The 20,490-nt window shown below is 41.8% G+C and overlaps 1 protein-coding gene across 1 annotated transcript in view; it reads left to right on the top strand.

Annotated features, from left to right (window-relative positions):
* The first annotated feature begins 9,529 nt into the window (after window positions 1-9,529).
* The window catches only part of Gycalpha99B (guanylate cyclase 1 soluble subunit alpha 2), a 417,282-nt gene continuing 406,321 nt past the window's right edge, over window positions 9,530-20,490 (top strand). Inside the window, exon 1 of the mRNA XM_071597019.1 lies at window positions 9,530-9,781. Coding sequence (XP_071453120.1) covers window positions 9,599-9,781 — 183 coding nt within the window. The 5' untranslated portion in view covers window positions 9,530-9,598. The remainder of the gene's footprint in view (window positions 9,782-20,490) is intronic.

Raw genomic sequence — 20,490 nt, 5'->3', positions numbered from 1 at the left:
TTATTGCAAAGTGTCAATTCAATAACGCGCTTTTTCATGCAAAAAATCGATGGGTATATATATTGCCTATAGTATTTTACAAAGAATGTAAATTACTATAGACGTAGTTGATTTCTTGTTAAAGCGAGTTGAGTTTCTCGATGAACTTCGGTTAATATCTTGTTCAGTTACTTGAACGAGCTGCTCATGCCCGATAAGATGTCACATTTCCATAGTTATAAAATTAGTTTCTTAATTTGTTTATCTATAAATTTGCGTTTCGTTCGACTTAAAGCACGTCCTCAGTAAACCTGTCGGAAAAAAACGATTCCCTTTGTACTTTTTAAACAGTAATGTTAACACCATGGATCGAAGTTTAAGCGATTTTTCTCTTCTCCGAAGTCTTTAGAAGAACTCCCGACCGATATTTCAAAATAGGGAATCGTTACCAATGGCTTTCATCTCTTGCCCCCTCTACGAGGGCTGTTAAATGAAACGTTTCCAGAAACTCTTAATTTGCATGGTATATTATGCAAATAAATACTTTTATATTAGCCTAATAGCTTAATTATTAATGTATGTGTGGTAAAAGATTTATCATTTTTCTTCAATATTGCGTAAGCGGTATGCGTTACAATTTTAAACATGTTTGACCCTCTGCCCGCCTACGCCTACTTCTTTGTTATCAGTTTTTATGAAGGTATTTCATACAGGCTGCATTCCCAAAGTAATGAAACTACGTATCCCGCACCGCTTCTATCAGTTGGAGTGGGATTAAACCATATAAAGTAGGCAGGGAAACGTTAAGCTTTGCGGCAAATCCGGTCTCAGTGCTCTCCAAGCTGTTGAGTCGGCAGGGCGTCAGTTATTGTAAACCTCTGCGCGCCGACTGAGTCACGAAAAAAATGGAATCAAGCAACGTCATACGATTACTACGTTTTGTGCTAAACTGAAAAACTCTCTTGAGGAGACTCATAAAATGATTCGTGAGGCTTACAGGGACTCTTTTCTGTCCTACTCACAAGTTTCGAGGTGGTTAAAGGCCTTTAAGGAGGGCCGGGAAGAGGTTCACGACGAACAACGCTCTCTGGGCTACCGTCAACAAGCAAAACCGACAACAATGTGACTCGTATTCGACAATTGTTGTTCTCTGACAGTCTATTGAGTATCAAGATAATTGTCAATGAACTGCACTTGTCTTCTGCTGTTGCGTTTCATATTTTTACGGAAGATTTAGCGATGAGGAAAGTGTATGTCAAGCTCGTGCCCAAGACGTGTTGTTGTGTAGTCAGACGACCAAAAGACCAACCGAGCGGAAATTACGAGTGAACTTATGCAAAGTATTAATCATTAACCTGAATATTTGGACAACGTCATCACTGGTGATGAAACCTGGGTTTTTCATTCGACCCAGAAACATAACGCCAAAGCTCTGATTGGCACACAGACCAGTCCCCCAAGCCCAAAAAGGCAAGAAGGAGCAAATCAAAAGTGAAAACAATGCTCATTGTCTTTTTCGATAGTAAAAGAATGTTCCATAAGGAGTTTGTTCCTCAAGGACAAACAGTTAACGCTGCTCACTTCGTGGATGTGCTGGAAGGACTCCGAAAAAGGGTTATCAGGACGAGAAAAGACATCTTCGCAACCTGGCAACTCCATCACGACAACGCGCTACGATTCCGCGAGTTCCTGGCCAAACACCAGGTGTCGACACTGCCCCACCCCCTTATACTCCTGACGTCACCCCAGCAGACTTCTTTTTGCTCCCTCGGAAGAAGGCAGCCCTGAAAGGAACTCGTTTTTTGTCCATAGAAGAAATCCAATCAGCCGTAGCGTGGACCTTGCAATATGCCCCAGAACACGCCTTCCTTGGCGAGCACCGGTCACAGCTGGAAAAAATGCGCAGAGGCCTAAAGACAGTACTCTGAAGAATTTTAAGTGCGCAAATCTGTTGAATAAATCGCTTTTAAAAAAATAATTGCATTACTTTTGGAACTCACTCTGTATTTCGCGTAGATCTCAAGTTATCTAAATGTCATCCTTTAATTTCCTCCAGGAATTGATATTTTTTTAGTTTGAGTTTATCAGTTTCAAAAGAAAATCCTCTTTTTGTTGCCTTCCATATCCGTATTTTTGTTCTTATTATTTCTTCTTTGGTTGTTCCCTATGCCCGTATCACACTCTACTGCGCGAATCCATCACCAATGCTTTGCTGCGTCTTCCCTCGACCCATCATCCCTCTCTAGTGGAGACGTGGGATTGCTGAGACCAATTTAGTCATTGGAACGTCGTGAGGAAAAGGGGCTTTTAGGAATCGGGAAGAGGTAGAAGCGCGGAGCGCGGCGCAGTCAAAGTCTTTCTCCGAATGAAAGGCGCCAAGGGAATCAAGGTTTAACTTCCCATCCGCCCGACGCGAGGGCTGCAATTGACTCGCCCTCTGCTCCACATCCAATTAGTGGCCTGAGCACCAATGAGAAACCAGTTCCTTACGAATCCATGTATGCTTGCTACCCGCAGATCAGTCCCATATTTGAAAATATGATTTTAGCATATTTTACAGGTGTGGTATTCATTATCTGACTAATTACACAAAATTGTTTTTTTGTCAGCAAGGAGTCAATTCAGCGCGACATAGTTTATCAGTATAATCGGTATAGTAAACCCTTAAAAATAATGTATCAGCGTCATGCCGATACATTAATTTTAAGGGTTAACTATTTTCACAGATTTATTTTGCGCAAAATCTTAAAATTTAATGGTTACTAAACGCTCAAGTTTTTTTCTAAAATAAGGGGGTATTTTAAAATTTGGTCATGCATTTAGATACTGACTTATTAATTATTTTTAGGACTAGTTAGTTCGATCACTATCGCGCTATATCCCTTAAACTTAATCTTAAGAAGGGTCAGCGAAGGAGAATTCATCAGTAATAATAAGATATTAATTATTGCCTTTAAGATTTTTAAAAAACGTCATTTTTGATTATCAAACCTTATAGGGTCAAGCTCGTATTACTTCACGGAAGTTTTTTATCACCAACAAATGAAAGAGAGCGCTTACTTTTTCGCAGAATGTATTTGGTTTTATACAACCGGTTTCACTGTAATACGGCATCACCGGGTACACATTTTTAATAAGATACATGTGGAGTATACGTATAAAAGACGCCGTGTGATGGGTAGGAATGATATAGAGCCCAAACTTTATTTCGTGGGAACTAGTCAACAATAGGATGTAAAGTAGTAGTTCTGTGGATAAGAATGCGTCCTTTCTTTCATTTGATGGACATTTGCTTCAGTTAGGCTACGTCCTTGTGTTGCTGTTGTGCTTACTAAATTCAGAGCTCAAATATGTTATATTCCACCTTTTTTTAATACGCTCCATCTACTTACTGTTCAAGTGTCTTTAGCATGGTGTACGAAGGCAAAAGGGTTTTGTAAGGCTTGAATTCAGGCAAATGCCGAAGATATGTAAACGGAGCCTTGCGTAAATGTGGATATTATGAAACCCGATGGAAATGCAGGGTAATAAGTGCCTTAGTATGTTTAGTTAAATATTCCTATCATTCCTTTCTTAGGCCTCAAACCAGGGGGGACTGGTTTCTTTTAATTTTCCCAAACTACAAGTACTGTAGTCACGATTGATTCCTTCCTGAATGTGCTCGAAAACAGGCCAATAAAATCATTTTTTTGTGTTTTTAGTTTGCCTGTTAGATAACTTCTTTCAAGTAATGTGTGTGTGATATGAATCAACTGATGTAGACATTTAATATTTAAATATCCAATAGTTTTCATCCCAACCACGTTTAACTTTGAAGCAGATGTATTGTCGAATAATTGAGATCCACATGAAAATTTGCGGCCAAATCGGTAAGAATACATAATATTCTAATTAATTGGCTCTTGGTCCAACGATTAATAATTCTCATCGATATAATGAACTTCAAATAGGTTTTCAAATAAATGGAAATATTTTTTCCGCTTTACAGTAAAAATCCTAATGGGGTGTATTTAATGATGACTTCAATCAAAAAGATGTAAATTTGTCGTCCATGAGATTATTGATTATTAAGTAAATGAGAGGAATATCTTGGTTTCGTATAAAACAGGATAAGAATACTCTATCAAACACGAAACAAATGGAATTCTGAAAGAGTTTATCTAATTAATTACCAAAAAATCATTGTATTTCCCCACAGAGATAAACGACTCGAATAAAGATATTAAAGATGGAACTGAACCTCTGCAGGAATTCAGTTAGCATTCTCTGCAGACCCAAGGGCCGAGTCTATCTCAGTTGTAATCATCTTGGAATGGCAGATATTACACTCTGATGCGAATATACGAACCTCGCACTTATTGCTTAACTAGTTTGAATCCATACGCCTGATCTATGCCCTCTTCATATCTCCAAGAGCCATTGTGTTATTTAGAAGTTGGTTTTGTATATTATTAGAAAGTTGCGATACCATTTGTTGCACACATTCAGCGTTAGAAATTATTCATGTTCAGCCCTCATCAATTTGAAGCTTAAGAATTCCCATACTAAAATTGACTTCGTAGTCAGTAGTGCCAATATGGCTCTAGATGTTTCAGACACTAAAACAATCACAGGCACCATGCTTAATATTATAAAGTATATATTCTTTTACCATTTGGAATTTCAAGTCCATCATCCCCATTCAATCCCTGCACCATCCTCACTTTCCTAACATACTCCCCTCTATCACAGTCATCAATATGGTCAAAGGTCGGAGGTCAAGGAACGTTGTTACAACGCTCTTGTTAGGCCTCATTTAGAATTCTCATGTAGCGTATGGGATCCGAGTGAAAAAGGCCTCATTCGGGAAATTGATAAGGTACAACGCCGGGCAGCCCGTTTTTTTAAAAATTCTTACGATAAAACGCAAAGCGTCACCGAATAAATGTTCATGGAGTTTGGGTGGGAATCATTGGAAGAGAGACGATTTAATACAAGATTGAAATTATAAAAAATAAATTCAGATCCGCATGTTTCAGCACCGAGGTCTCGCAAATTATTCGTACTCCTACATACATTGGTCGCTTGGATCATGCATGTAAAATTCGGGAAATACCTGTAGATGCCAGAACTAGCCGACTCAAGGACTCCTTCTTCCCACAGACAATACGGCATAGCAACTGCAGGGTTATAGATATAAAAAATTCCACTTGCCACCCTCAGCGTCTAGATAATAATTAGTTCTACTTAAATGCGTGCTCTTTCACTAACCTCGTGTGTATTGCTATCATAACCCATTCTTTCCGAATGACATCATTAGTGTTCTGCTCTTCTGTTAGTCAGGTTCTGCTGTTCTGTTAGGAAAGTCTCCCTTTCAATCCCTCGTCCCTCTCCGCGGGGGGAATTTCCTACTACCTGTAACGTTGGTTCGCATTCCCTACCTTTCACCGTCTCCACGGGGGGTAGAGTGCTATGTGCTACATGTCCATGTGGTGGTGGTGTTTCGCATTCTTGCTCGTTGTGTCCTGGCTTGCGTGTCGTTGGATGGCTTTCGTGCTGCATTCTGGGGTGCAGTTGCTTGTTGGTTTATGGTACCTGTGCTTGCATGAGTGTTTGATGAAGGGATTTTTGCATGAGTGTGTGCGCTGCAGTGGGTGTAATTTTCCATGTTGTTTTTTTGCATGTGATATTGTTCCTTTTTACGGGCGGTGACCTAACACCCCCCGCCACACGCCCTTGTGCAGATGTAGATGTAGATGAATATCCCATCGTCAATGAGTATGCCCCCAATCTATCTTTCCTGCCTCCTTTAGATTTCTCTTTACAGTTTCCTTGCCTCCCCCACCATACCTAGCACGTCCTTATTTCGTTTTTCTTCCTGTCCATGTCATCTTCTCCATCCTCCATACCCACATTTCAAAAGCTTCCACAATTGACGCCTACAATCTTTCTTCAATTAATATGTTTCCGCGCCGTACAAAACAACATTCCATATCAAAGATATGATGAGTCTTTTCTTAATGTCCATACTCATCGTCCATTTCATCTATTACCTCCTCCTTGTGAAAATTGCTTTTCACACCGTAATGATTCTTCGTACACTCCTACTAATTGTGCCATTTTGTTCCATAGCAGTGCTTGAATAGGTAAACTTCTACTTGCTCTAGCTTTTGCCCCCCTATCTTTATGCTTAGCTAAGCATTTCTCTTTCTGTAAAACCGCATAACCTTTCTTTAATTTATATTGATTTTTATCCCTTCAATTCATCTATCGCACAAATAATCCCATTCATTCTGCAGTGCTGGTACTCCCTAGACTGACTGACAAACTAAAGTCTAATCATCTGAACAGATTTTATGAATACCATTTCCTCCACATGAAATTTGAAAAGCAGTGGTGATAATGGATCCAATGTCTATCTTACTCCTCTTCTTAACATTGAGCATTCCTCTCATTACTTTCCACTCGCACCTAAGCATTCTAGGACATGAACAGGTTACGAATAAATCGCCTATGTAATAACATAAGCGACTTATCCGACAGGGCATCACCTAAATAATTAAATATCAATTAATTCTTTTGAGAGAAGAGTGACACTCTAACTAGGAAATATAGGTATATCTGCCATTAAATAATTCAATGGGTGGACAAAACGATATTCGTAGTACGTACGATAAATACTCGAACTGGTGCAATCTGGCGGCCATCGCGCTGACTTATAGCCCCACCTACTAGCGGCGCTAGTTGCCTGAGACCCAATGAGCCGTATGTGCTTGGCGGATCGTCGAGCTGTGCGTATGGTGCCAACTGTGTTAGTTTCTGTTGCCCTTGTTTTTATTGTTTGTTGAAAATGGGCATTGACGAAATCACGGAGCGACAGTTCAACATCAAGTTTTGAAGTGAAGTGCGCTTAACGTTATCAAGAAATTACTGAAATTTTGACAGCTATTTACGGTAACAATGCTCTGAATAAAACATCCGTTTTCGAGTGGATTAAGCGTTTTAAAGATGGCCGACAAGACGCCACGGATGATGCAAGGCCGGGACGACCTTCAACCACCTGTGCTGACGACAACATTGATCGTGTGCGGTCGGACCCTTGTCCTTGCCGTAAATGCTGAGTTCCACCTTACAGTTCTCAAGCGTTTGAGAGATCGCGTGCGACCAAATTTGACTCAAGGCGATTGATGGATCCTTCACCATGACAATGTACCGGTACTTTCAGCATTGATTGTTCGCCAGTTTCTGGCAAAATATTCAATCACCATCCTTGATCATCCTCCTTATTCGCCAGATCTCGTCCCCTGCGACTTTAACCAATTCGCAAAATGCAAAAAATGTGATGAGGGTACATCACTGGTAAGATGTGGAACACACAATAAAACAAGAAACGACGAGAAAACTAAAAAGCCTAACCGCCGAGAACTCCCAAGGGTACTTTTAATAGTGCAAAAAAAGATGGATTAAGTGCATAGCAACGAATGGAGAGTACTTTGAAGGGGACAAAATCGATGCAGACTACATTTTGCAAAATAAAGTTTTTATGGCCTCTGTTCACGTATTTTTTGAACAGACCTCAAAAACATCGATATTTTGAGCATGATAATGCCGTGTAAACAATGGAACTATTTTTGTTGGCATAATTGAATCGAATCAGTTTTGGAAAATATTCCAACATGCTGGAGGCACTTACCTCTGTTATATTTCACAATCTCAATGCGTATTTTTTCATTCTATTTGGTTAGAATTAAATATTTATATATTCTAAATTAATGCTCAATTATGAATTTTGGTAATCGAAATGCGTATTAAGATCATAAAAAAGTTACATCATTATCTTCAAGATGGAAAGTTAATTTTCTACAGTTTCGCAGTTTATATTTCAAAATCAATCTTCACTAATTCTACTTTAGTCCATGGTCCATCACGAGGGAAATTTAAGTCACTTCATTTCTATTTAAAAATGTTTTCTGCGAAAATAGTATCCGGAGAAGAAGCATTTCGAGCAGTTCTCTCACGTGAGGCCAGAGGAGGGAATGGAAGTTCAGGTGTCATTCATCAAGTAAATGATATACATTCACACAAGGATTAGCAGGACCACATTCTTAGAAATGCTCTTGAAATTATTTTTTTCCATTGATTCTCTTTCCTTTACGTCTAAGAAGCAGGCAGTCTGGAGGAGAGAGAGAGAGAGAGAGACTCTATTTCTGCGAACTGTATATTTTTTTCCCTCGGTTGGACGGGACTCCACTTCCTAGATCTCGCTTCCCTGGAGACCCCACGCCGATCTCTCCTCCAAGTTAACCCTCTGACACCTCCACCTCACCCACCCTCAGCCCTTCCGAAAACGGGCAGATAAGCGGGAAGGGGAGTTGTTGCCTGTTATTCAGGAGAGAGTTCCTCCATCTTCCACCTCTCCCGCACTTCATTCCGCTTGATGAATAGGCAGCAACCAACCCCCCTTTCATTCAGTCATTCATTCTCTCCCACCCTCGCTCGCTCATTCCTCCCTGTCGTCTCTCTCCCTCTCCGCCCCGACCCCGTCCTTTCTTCTTCCCCCACCCCCGAAGCAGCCTTTATCTTTTTCCAACCCCATCGCCTTCCTTTGTGCATTCTATTCCTCGCGTTCTTGCCTATTGTCGCCTGCTTCGGGGAATCGATACCCCCACTCCTCCTTCCTTCCTCTGGACGCTTCCAGGAGAGAAAGGATGACCTCTTCTCTATTCTTTCTGCTTTCCCTCTCTCCTCCTCTGTCTTACACTTTCCTCCTCCCCGCCCCACACACTTTTCTAACCTCGTTTTCTCCCCCTTGCCCACACACCCGCCCACGCACCCACACGCTATTAAATCCGCCTCCTTAGCTCATCCGATCCGCCGCTCCCCCCTGACCCATTCCGTCATCCTTTCTCCCCGGCCATCGGCACCACCACAACAGAACGACTACGCCTACCCCCCTCCCCCCGAAGGAAAGGAAGGCCCCCGCCACAGAGCGCCTCTCTTCCCGTCGCCAACCACCGTATTTCCCGACCACCCCTTCCCTCCACCCCCACCTCGTCCCCACCCCAAGCCCCGCATACAGCGCCAGCGCACTCCGTCCCTTCCCCGCCCCCCTCACCACTCCCTCCTCCTCCTCCTCTCTTTCTCTCCCCTATCTCCCATTCTCTCTCTCTCTCTCATTCTGCCTCGCGTTCCCTCCCGCCCTCTCTGCTGCCGTTGTTGGAGAGAGGGGTGAAGAAGCGCGCGCGTGTGTATGTGTGTGTGTTCGAGGGTGGAGTGGGGAACAGGGGTGTGGAGGGAAGGGTGGTGTTTCCCGATACCCGAGTTCCCTCTCGCCGCTCACACTCGCCGCGGAGCCTTTGCCGAGCTCTTTGCCGAGAAGTGAGCGAAGTTGGGAGACGAGGCGGAGGGAGAGCGAGCGACCATCTCGTCCGCGCGGGAGCACGCTTTCGCGCTCCTCCCTCCAACCCCAGGGGAACACGAAAGAAAGGGGGGGGAGAGAAAGAGAGAGATCGGGGGTGTGAGGAGGGAGGAGGAAGTTTTGGGAAGCGAGTGGGGGTGGGGTTGTTGTATTCATCCCTTTTCCCCGCGAGAGTAGGAGTCGCCTCACCGCCGTCACCGCCATCCGCCGCTCCCATCACCCATGGCTTCGCGATGTCCCTTCAGCGGTGGCGGATTCGGAGGTTACGCGGCGGCGTCGGCCGGACCACCCTCGGCGTCGGCGACCGCTTCGGCGGCACCCGTGACCTCCGGCACCCGCTCCTCCGACGACGCCTTGAGCCTTCGCCACTTGAGCGACGCGATCTCCACGTTCAAAGCGCCGACGGTGAGTGGAAGGGGACATTTTTTGTACGAGTAAAGCGACTTAAAAAAAATAAAAATAAAAATTGAAAGAATTTCGAGTGCGAATGTGTTTATTGGGAGAGGAGAGGGATGAAAAATGAGAAATAGCCGTTTGCGGGATTTATTTTTTTGCTGTGGAAGTGGGGTTGGTGACAGTGGGAAAGGGATTATTCCAATCCTCGTCGCATTTCAATTTTTTTTCCGATTCCCCCACCATTCTCTTTTTCGTGTCTTCGGTCCCACATCCTGCTTTTAAAAGCTCTAAGGAAGAGTCCCCGAGGAATGTGGACGGGGAGGAATTGGGCGGTGGGGGGGAGGATTTGAGGGGTGGGGGGTCGAGAAACCACTTCCCTTTCCGGATTTGAAGTCTTCTTAATTCTCTAATGCGATTCCTTCTCCATCCTGGCCCCCCCAGCTCCGCTCTCTTTCCCACCGCCATAACTATTCGCCTTCTTTCCCCTTTGTCTTGACTCAGGCGGATTTTGGGTGAAGACTCGTGGGTGGGAGAGGGTGATGGGAAACCCGGGCGATGTTTCTGTTTGCTCCGTGTGAAGGGACGATGGGGAGGAAGGAAATTAAAGTTGTTTTTTACCGTGAAACGTTCAGCATGTCCTCTCTAACACCCTTTGGTGGGAAAGTGGTTGAAAATCAACTTATCTCCTTCAATGTTCTTTTTCTAATTGCTGGAAATTCATTGTTTATTTTTAGTTCCCACGACTTTTCATTTCCGCGCGTCGCTCAAGAGTATTCCGGAAGAAATTAAAAATACCAAACACTCCATCTCCTTGTGCCCTTCGCGATTGAAGGAAATTAGGTCGGAGAAATCGATGCTTAAAATTTTTTTTGTTGTATCGTTGCTTCTGTTTCTCGTTTTTCTCCCTCATCGATGTGCTCGGAGAGAGTTTATTGCTCGTCCTGTTCCATTGTTCATCTTTCTTGTGACCGTCCTTCCTGTTTCTCGAATTTATCTCCTCCTAGATCGGGACGTCAAATCCTCCATCTTCTAACGCGTGTCGCCTCCCCGTCATTAACCCAATGCGCGAACGGAAACACGCGCTCTGATCGGCGAGTGTTTTTCTGTGAGTCGCGAACACGTGCTTCTCGATGAGGGAATGGCGGATGTGTGTTGGTGGGGTGGGGGTGGTGGGGGGATGGGAGGTTGATGATCATCAAGGGGAATGGCGACCGGGAGTGAGGGAGGAAGGGTTAGGGGTGGCCTTGCGTCATGGAACAATGGAAGGGATCGGTTTCGGTGCGTGTGAGTTAGTGCGCGGTTGTGTCCTAGTATGGCCGGCCGGGGTGCTTTGGGAAAGGGTCACGAGTGACCCTGTCCTCCTGTCGGTGGCATGTCGTCACCATTCCATCGCAGGGCATCATCGTATTCGGATTCAGACCCTAACGTGCCTCATTGTTTTAACATACAAATCCTTAAAGAAGGCATATGCATGTGAGGCACAGAGCTACTCTCGAGCGGACCATATGATTTTTTGGAGAACTGGTTCATAATATGAAATTGATTGTATTCTTTGGGATACTCAAGCGACTGCGGTGAGAATTCAATGACGTGGCACTCAGCGGGCATGCAATTCTATGGTCGCAAGTACCATGACGTTATCTGTGTTGAAATCAGACTAATAAAAACTATCCATTTTTCCTGACGATAAAGGCCGATTCAAAGCTAATTACGCCGTTTAAAATGTTGCCTAAACATATTTTGTACGAGCAAGCATTAATAGCTATTTCTCAATAATATAACACGTGCGTAAATCGAAAATTTAGACAGACGCTACAAAAAGAATGAACTTCGTTGAAGGGAACAAAATAGACCGGCATTGGCCACTGACTCATTTTAAGGATCTCGCCGAGATTACGTATCTCGAAAATTAAACGATGGCTCTATATAATGAATCCGTAGAGATGTGTATAAAACTCTTTGAAACTGTGCATAGGGGTTATATATTGTAGGCGTTTTATTTGTTTTACGAGATTCATCAGAATATTTCTTCCTTAATGTACCATTTGTTATTATTTGGTAATGTTATAACTTTTTACGTGCATCCTTTGGTTTGTCCCAATTTCTGATGTACTATAATTGGTTGCGGATTGCGGATAAAAATTCAAACCAATTTAATTCATAATAATAAGACATAAATATATTGATCAAATATTAATATCATTTCATAACGTTCTAACATCGTATTTAAATCTTTATCTAATAGCCAACAGATTGTATAATTCAGTTCACACAATGTTGTTTAATAAAAAGATGTATGTTTTCATCATTTCATGAAGAAAATTAACAAGTTCACTCTATCGAACTCATTGAACAAAAAATTGCAGCTGTCAATATTATCCGTCGTTATCAATCTAAATAAATTACATTTCATGATTCGCTACAGCTGGATTTTAAGGTACACCCAGCAAAGTATTTGGAAATTTTGTGTTCCTAGGTTGAAAAAAAAATACTTCAATTGGTCGGATTGGTACTCCTCATTTTTAGTCGTATTGGTCCCTTTTTTAAAATAAGGTGCGAGGGAAAGAAATAAAAGATATATCTTTTCAAAAATGGAGGAAAATTATTCAAGTTTAACAGCACCGCCGTCCAGTAAATGTAATTGAAACAATTAGACTTTCATCTTCCTTTGAAAAGAGGATTTTGTTTCACGTTTCAGTAGCTGATCCTTAAATTATGTTTCATGACAGTGTAAGTACCCAAATTCGAAACTCTTGAATGATAAATACCTCCTCGAAATTAAACCATAGGCCCACAAAATTTTAATATTTAATGAACAGTTTTCGAGATAGGAAAGCAAGCATTCTTCTCTTTGAAGCACGTCTTTGAGCGCCATCCTTATCTAAAAGCTTCCTCCTCTGACAAGCGCACGTGGTCCACAGCGACGTCATTATCTCGGGTTTCCGAATTTTGATGGGTTCCCTGGAACTAGAGTGGAGTTCTCGTGTTGTTTTACTCGCACCCCGCCGTTCGAAGCCCGACCCCGCCCACGATGATCGAAACGCCAGATACATTCCCTTTCTCCGTCACCTTCCCCCCCGCAGCCAGTCCGCTTTCTTGCTTGGATTTCACCGGTACCAAGGATTGAGGGAGAGGCAGAAAGGTAGGAGGAGAGAAGAGGGAGAGGAGGAAGAAAGACACAGGGAGAGAGTGTTAAAGATGGGGCGGCAGATGAGGAAGGGGAAGAGGAGAAGAGGGAATTAAGAGGTAATGAGGAATAGAAAAGAGATTAAGGAAAGAGTGTGAGGAAGGAATATGGGGAGAGAGCGTGATGGGATGTTTTGTGGTGAACTGTACTGCTTTCTGTGTACTATACAGTGTTTTATATTGTGAGCGGATCAAGGAACGCTTGAAGGACCAGGAGGAGAAAGCAATGAATGGATGGAGAGTGAAGGGTTGAGAGAGAGAGAGGGGGGGGGAGGTGGGAGAAGAGAAAGGGAAAAGACCGGGAGAGAGTGAAGTAGAAGGAGAGGGAGAGATATATGAATAATTCGAAGACGGTTGCCCGTGGTTGCGCCGGCTCTTCCGATGGGAATGTACGTACTTCCGCGGACTTAAGAGGAGGCGAGCTGTTACTTAACGCCCTCGTGCAAGATTGATGGAACCAGGGTATCAGGCTGTTGTGTTGCTCCCTCGGAAGCCTTTCGTAATTTGATTTTAGGAAGTAAAAATGAAGTGCGGTCCCATTCGTGGAATTATGCCCTTTCCATGCCACCCACCGAAGAAGATGCTCTTTCTTAGCATTGCAAATGCATTTTATAATGCCAAAACATTTAGCCAATTCAAAATAAAATAAAAAAATAGTTTCGATTAATATTTGTGCGATAAATTCGTTCTCTGAAACAGAATGTATTTGTATTCACATCGATTATTGTTAAATTGGTGTTTATGTTGCGCAGTGCAGCTCTAAGTGTTTAGAATAAGACGTCGAATATGTATCAGAAATTGTATTTTATGTTACATCATTTCCATACATTTAATTACTTTTGGAAGAAGAAAGTGAGATATACCTATAGGACTCTTTTGCATGTGCACAAATATGGTTGAATATATATTTTTAAATGATTTAGCGGCATAATGAATACGTACGAACAGATACGTTTGTCAGAGTCCTTAAGGAGAGATTCAACTTATTTCTTTTTCCCTTTCCTCTTTGAAAATATTTGCAATAGATTTGATAATCAATTGATCCGTTTAATTTGATTTTAAACTATTGATAAATCCTAGATTATAAGTAAAAATAAATAAAATGTAGCTGACACACCCTTATCCAACGCCGAACTTAGACTGCCACGGCCGGATTCATATCCGGTTGCTCACTCCCTTTTGATTTTGGCACAAGGAGCGGCCACACAAGGCGGCAAAAATCTTAGATCTATTGCGAGAACAAGAGACAAAGTCTTTTTGTCAATTATGTTTAATATATATACTTCATTTCTCTATTTATTGCTCTCTTGCTCTCAACGTTGGTCGAGGAATACTTATTATATCACTCCATCGAATATCTTTCTTCTGGTTTTAGTAAGGAGCATTTAATTAGGCGAAATTTTTTTAAGCAAAATAAATAATATAAAGGGTGTTTCGTAATGCGATATTTGTTTCTGCATGTCCTTTACATCTACATCTACGTTATACCCCGAAAGCCGCCGCAAGGGCGTACAGTGGGGAGTGTTAGGTCACCACCCGTAAAAAGAACAAAACCCCATGCAAAATTAGCACATGCATGCAAAACTTTACCCACCGTGGCTTATACATTCTTACGAAAATCCTTTCATTCTAAACGCATGCAATTATGTATACTTTCATCATCCAAATAATTGTACCTTAGGATGATGCATTGAGAAATTAATCCAATAAAGTGCAAACTAGAATTTGAAAAGTAGGAAGGTGAAATGCCACTACCATATGGACGTGCAACTTGCAGCGGTCTCCTCCCCACGGACACAAGTAGGGAATGTGGCCCAACGCTGCAGGTAGCGGGAGGGTCCCCACACGGAGGAAGGGATAACTTAAAAACAGAACAGGCAGAGCATACAATCTACAAAGACCACTACATTATATAAAGGCATTCTTAGGAAGTCATGTGGAAAGATAGGGCTTTGACAACAAAACAAAGGAATTCGCTGTATATATATATATATATATATATATATATATATATATATATATATATATATATATATATATATATATATTAATGGATTATAGTTCTGAAAAGTTTTCTCCTTCCCATATTACTCCATATGTGTCTAAGTGGGTCAACCGAATTTGAACAGCAGTAATCCAAAAATCTGGCAGCTTGGTCACTACATTTATGGTGACAGCGTATATGTTTTAACTGGTGTAAAAAATATTCTAAAATAAATGCTGAAAGAATTGATTATTAACCCCTGTCTCCTGCAGAACTCAATTGATTTCTCCCCAGGGTCATCCCCCATCACTGTGAAATGTTTTCCTTTTGGAACACCTAAGAAAACCGGTATTACACCCTCAGACTGGTTGTATACCCTATCCAGTTCTTTCACCCTATGACTGCTTGGTGACATGTAAATGGTCTGTATAACAAGTATCGGCACATTTTTTTAGAAAAATGAATTTAATTCAGATATTCCTAAAATGCCTCAAAGTTCTTCAGAGTACATCCCCTGAGCGTTGAAACGCTTTTGCCAGCGTCTGTTTTACGACTAGACGGCTCCCTGGGAGGCAGATTCTGAAAGGTCCTTAGGAGTACGCTTCTTGGACGGCACTTAGGATCTCATGGTGGTGTTCCTTGAAGGAGGGTGTAACTTTTAGGAATAGGAAACAATCTGTTGCAGCCAAGCATGGACTGTGAGGGGGTTAAGGAATCGTTTTTATGCCGTTCGTCAGGAAGCCGGTCGTCTGTCGTGGTCCGTCCGTTCGAACGAGTTTAGCGCAGATCATTCGCAATGCCAAATTTTCAGTAAAATAACGGTGTGTGCGCTGCCATCTAATTAGTGCCAATTCGATCTGCGACATGCGCACACTTAAACGAATGTTTGAATTCAGCAATTCACGCAATGCACGTCAGTTACCGATACTTTTTATGCAAACTTTACACATGTTCATTACATTTTCCGGAGTTTAAATGGCTTATGACATTGGATTTGATTGAAGAATTGTCGGGAAAAAATTACGCAGCATTTACACCAAAGGTAGTTGCTGGTTGGGGAATGTGGAGAAAGACATGGGGCGCGGGGCCAAGTCGTGGTGGATTTCAGGATGTCGCGTAAATTTGAAGAAAGTGGGAAATAGAGATGAATGTTGGAAGGAAGATTGTGAACGTGACTTACTTTGTTGGCACCATGGTACGGTGGTATATATTAACTGGTGATCCGGTTGGGACGGTCAAGGTGGTGTGTGTTTTGGTTCGGATAATGAATCTGGAAGAAGAGGATAAAGCTTTGGTATATAGTAATTTGTCGCGCTAGACGCGTATCCTAAGACAATGGTGTATCCCTTTTGTACTGAGTATATATATATATATATATATATATATATATATATATATATATATATATATATATATATATATATATATATGTATATATATATATATATATTCGTAGACGTTACACGTAAGTGACGAATAGTACATTGCACAATAACAAACAATATAGAAACACAAAAAAAGGAACACTCACACGTTATTTCTTGATAATTTCGACGGAATTCTACTCGTCTTCATCGGAAGATAGAGAATTTATGTATTATATATATATATATATATATATATATATATATATATATATATATATATATATATATATTCACCATATAAATATACAATATATATATATATACCATATTTATATATATATACACCATATCCCTCCCCGGACTAAAACCTTGACGTGGTGGAAGGGCTTGTGCGTTTCGATTGACCCCTAGAGCTGTGCTGGTGGGAATAATAATTGCTCCTGGTAGGGCCACCCATGCTTGATCTGTCGAAGGTTAGGAGCCATACGAAAGGTAATCCACGCGGCGTCTGTTCCTCAGTGAGGCGGCTGCAAAGGCGTCTGACCCCAATGGGGCGGCCAGTAAGTGATGGTGTCACATTAAAAACCCTATTGAGGAAGGTAACGGGAAACCACCTCAATTATCATTCCCATGATTTAAATGATGGACTACACAGAGATTTTGAGTCCTGGTAACTACGGGTCTCGGCCCAATCGGTAGTGTGTCGTGCCCGGCAGCGGGGGTGGCAAGGCTTCCGCGGTCGTAATCCCACGAAACCCTTGCAAGGGAAAACCAGCAGTAGCAGGACAGAAGACGCAGGAGAAGAGGACCACATTAGTTAGAATAGGAACGAGGAACGATAGGACAATGATGAAGAAAGGAAAATTGGAGAATGTTAAGCGAGAGATGGTAGGGGTAAAATGGATATTTTAAGTCTATGCGATGTGAGATGAAAGGAAAGCGGGGATTACTGGAGTGATATTTATAGAAAAAATATACAGCGGCGGGGACGAGAGCCAACGAGTAGTTGCTATAGTATTAAATGAAGAGGTAGGAAGAAGCGTAGTCAACATTGAGCAGGTAACGGATAGGTTATTACTAGTAGAGATAAAAGCAGAACCGACGAACTTGGTTATTATTCAGGTATACATGTACCGAGCAACCATAAGGAAAAAGAGGTCCATAGGATATAGGATCAGTTAGAGGACATAATCGCGTGTGTTCCTGCAGGGAAACATTTGATAGTGAAGGGGGTTTGGAATGCGACAGTAGGCGAAGGAAAAGATGGTGATGAGGTTGGGGACTACGGTAAAGGCACGAGGAATGACCGCGGGGAGAAAGCAGTTGAGTTCTGCAGGACACAGGGGTTAGTCATCACCAACATTTGGTTTAGACACCACAAAAGACGCAGGTATACATGGAAAATGCCGGGTGACTAAGAAAGGTATCAGCTAGATTATATCCTGGTTAGACCCAGTTTTAGGAACAGTGTGATAAATTCGCACAGCTTCCTAGGAGCGGATGCGGACTATGACCACAATTTAGTTGTTATGAAGTGTAGCGTCCGTTTCAAAAAGATAAGGCAGGGGCGGCGAGGTAGAAAATGGAATGTAGAAGCATTAAATGGTTTGAAAAGGAAGGAATACAAACAGGCGGTAGAGTAAATAATGTAGGATTGTAAAGAGCTAAGTACTATTGAAGAAAAATGGGAAATGATCAAGAAAGGGTTGTCTAAAGCCGCAAAAGACACTATTGGAGCCGTTAACGCTGAAAGGACTAGGAAACCATGGATCACGGCTGAGATGATTACAAAGATGGATGAGCGGCGAAAATGGAAGAATGTAAATATGGAATTAGGCAAAATGAAGTACGAAGAATTAAACAATAAATTGAGGCGGGCAACAAATAAAACAAGAGAAGCATGGTGGAAGACGCAGTGCGAGGATATAGAAACTATGCAGAGGAAGGGTGAAATCGGTGCGCTGTACAGCAAAGTTAAATCTTTATCGGGAAGTAAGTAAGGAAGATCAACGATAGCAGTTAGACATAAGGCAGGTAAGGTAATAGTTGACACAGGAAAGATCCAAAAGAGATGGATGGAGTATATAGAAGAACTGTATAGTAAAGAACTTCGGCCAACAAAGTTAGACATTGAAAAAGAATATGACGCAGAAGAAGATAGCTTAGGCCCAGGAATACTAGACGATGAGATAGAGAGGGTATTAAGGGAGATGAAACTAAATAAGGCCGTGGGAAGAATAACATTCCCGCGGAACTCTTTAAATGTTTAGGAAAATTTGGGAGGAAAAGGCTATATGGGCAGATTCGTAGTATTTATGAGGAAGGAATCTGGCCGGAAGACTTTGTGAGATCAGCTTTTGTTCATAAACCGAAAAAGGTAAAGGCTACGTCATAGGAGGGCTACAGGACAATAAGTTTGATATCCCACGCAGCTAAAGTTGTTCTCAGGATCACAGGATCATAAGCAAAAGGATAGACAGTAGGGCAAATGATTACTTAGGGGATGATCAGTTTGGGTTTAGTAAGGGGAGAGGTAAGCGGGCTGCCATTGCAGTAATGAGATTATTAATCGAAAGGAATATAGAACACAACCCGGAGGTATTTGCCTGTTTCGTAGATATCGAAAAAGCGTTTTATAGAGTGAATTGGGAAATACTAATGAGTATATTGCAGAAAATAGGAGTAGATTGGAGGGAAAAGAGGCTAATCCGCAACCTGTACATGTCTCAGATTGCACAGGTGCGAGTGGGAAACGGGGAGTCCGGATGGGCAGTGTTTGGAAGAGGTGTAAGGAAGGGTTGCCCATTATCACCGTTGCTGTTCAACCTATATACAGAGGAAATGATCAAAGAGGCATGGGAAGAACTGGAGGTAGGAATGAAGGTGGGTGGGGAATTTGTAAAATCAGTTAGGTTTGCTGATAGCCAAGCTTTAGTTTGTCAGTTAGCCTAGGGGTTGCAAGCATTGCTTAGTGAATTGGAAATTCAGTGCGACAGGTATTGGATGAAAATCAACATTAATAAAACAAAGGTAATGCGATTTTCTAGAAAGAAAAAGGCTAAGCTTAACATTAAAGTAGGAAGGCTAAAACTAGAGCAGGTAGAACAGTTTACGTATCTCGGTAGTGTTTTGGACCAACACGGTCAAAGCAGTAGGGACGTAAGGAGAAGAATTGCGCTAGGCAAAGAGGCTTTCACAAGGAGGAGGGAGTTGATGACGGGGACTCTGAGTAAGGATGTTAAGAAAAGACTCGTAAAAACTTTGATATGGAGCGTAGCTATGTACGGCGCGGAAACGTGGTCATTGAAGCAGGAGAATAGACGTAGATTGGAGGCTTTTGAAGTGTGGGTTTGGAGAAGAATGGAGAAGGTGAAATGAACCGAGAGAAAACAAATGAGGAAATGCTTGGTATGGTAGGCGAAGAGAGGGGTTTGCTGGGAGCAATCCTATGGAGGCAGGAAAAGTGGATGAAGGGGGTATTGGTTCCTTAGGTCTGCATTCATCGTCGGAACATCTCAGTGTGGTGCGTTCACGAAAAAGAAGTATGTTTGGGTTTAGGCCGCGGTGAATTTTAATTTGTTTTGCTAATTAATAAATTGTATACGTTTGAGAAACACGGTATCGTTAGAAGGTGGTGTAAAATTTAAGATGCTTTGTTTTAGATGAACTTATTGAATCTTATCAATGAATTAATTAATGTTTTTTTCACTAATTAAAAATGACTATGTTGTACTAACTGATACAGATTCAGACGCATTTTATCGCCGCCAATTGGCACAGGGTATATGCAGTCTTTATAAAATGTAGGCTCCCTTTATTCTCCTCAATGCTTCTAATCGCTGACTTCTACATATTTTCAATAGCAGTTTATGTGTCAAAACCTGGACCGTTTCAAAATTTTTAATTTTTGCTATAAAAAAGTAATATCGATACAAAATTGAATGAGAACTCCACGATATTTTTCTTAAAACTTAAAAGCATGGTAATGATATATCATAGAGTACGGTACACGTTACTGTATCGTGTACCGAGCCATTATATTTCCTCATATCAATATGCGGAAATGTAAGGTAAATGGAATATGAGGTAAAAGTGAACCAGTCAACGCTGTTGCACTCCCATCCATTTTTCACCCTTTGATGGTGACCAGTAGGACTGTGACTTTTTAAGCATGATGACCA

The sequence above is a fragment of the Hetaerina americana genome, unplaced genomic scaffold (assembly GCF_022747635.1).
Source record: "Hetaerina americana unplaced genomic scaffold, ioHetAmer1.1.p SCAF_8, whole genome shotgun sequence".
Taxonomy (NCBI): domain Eukaryota; kingdom Metazoa; phylum Arthropoda; class Insecta; order Odonata; family Calopterygidae; genus Hetaerina; species Hetaerina americana.
Note: the sequence above shows the minus strand (reverse complement) of the source record. Positions and strands in the feature narration are given on the sequence as shown.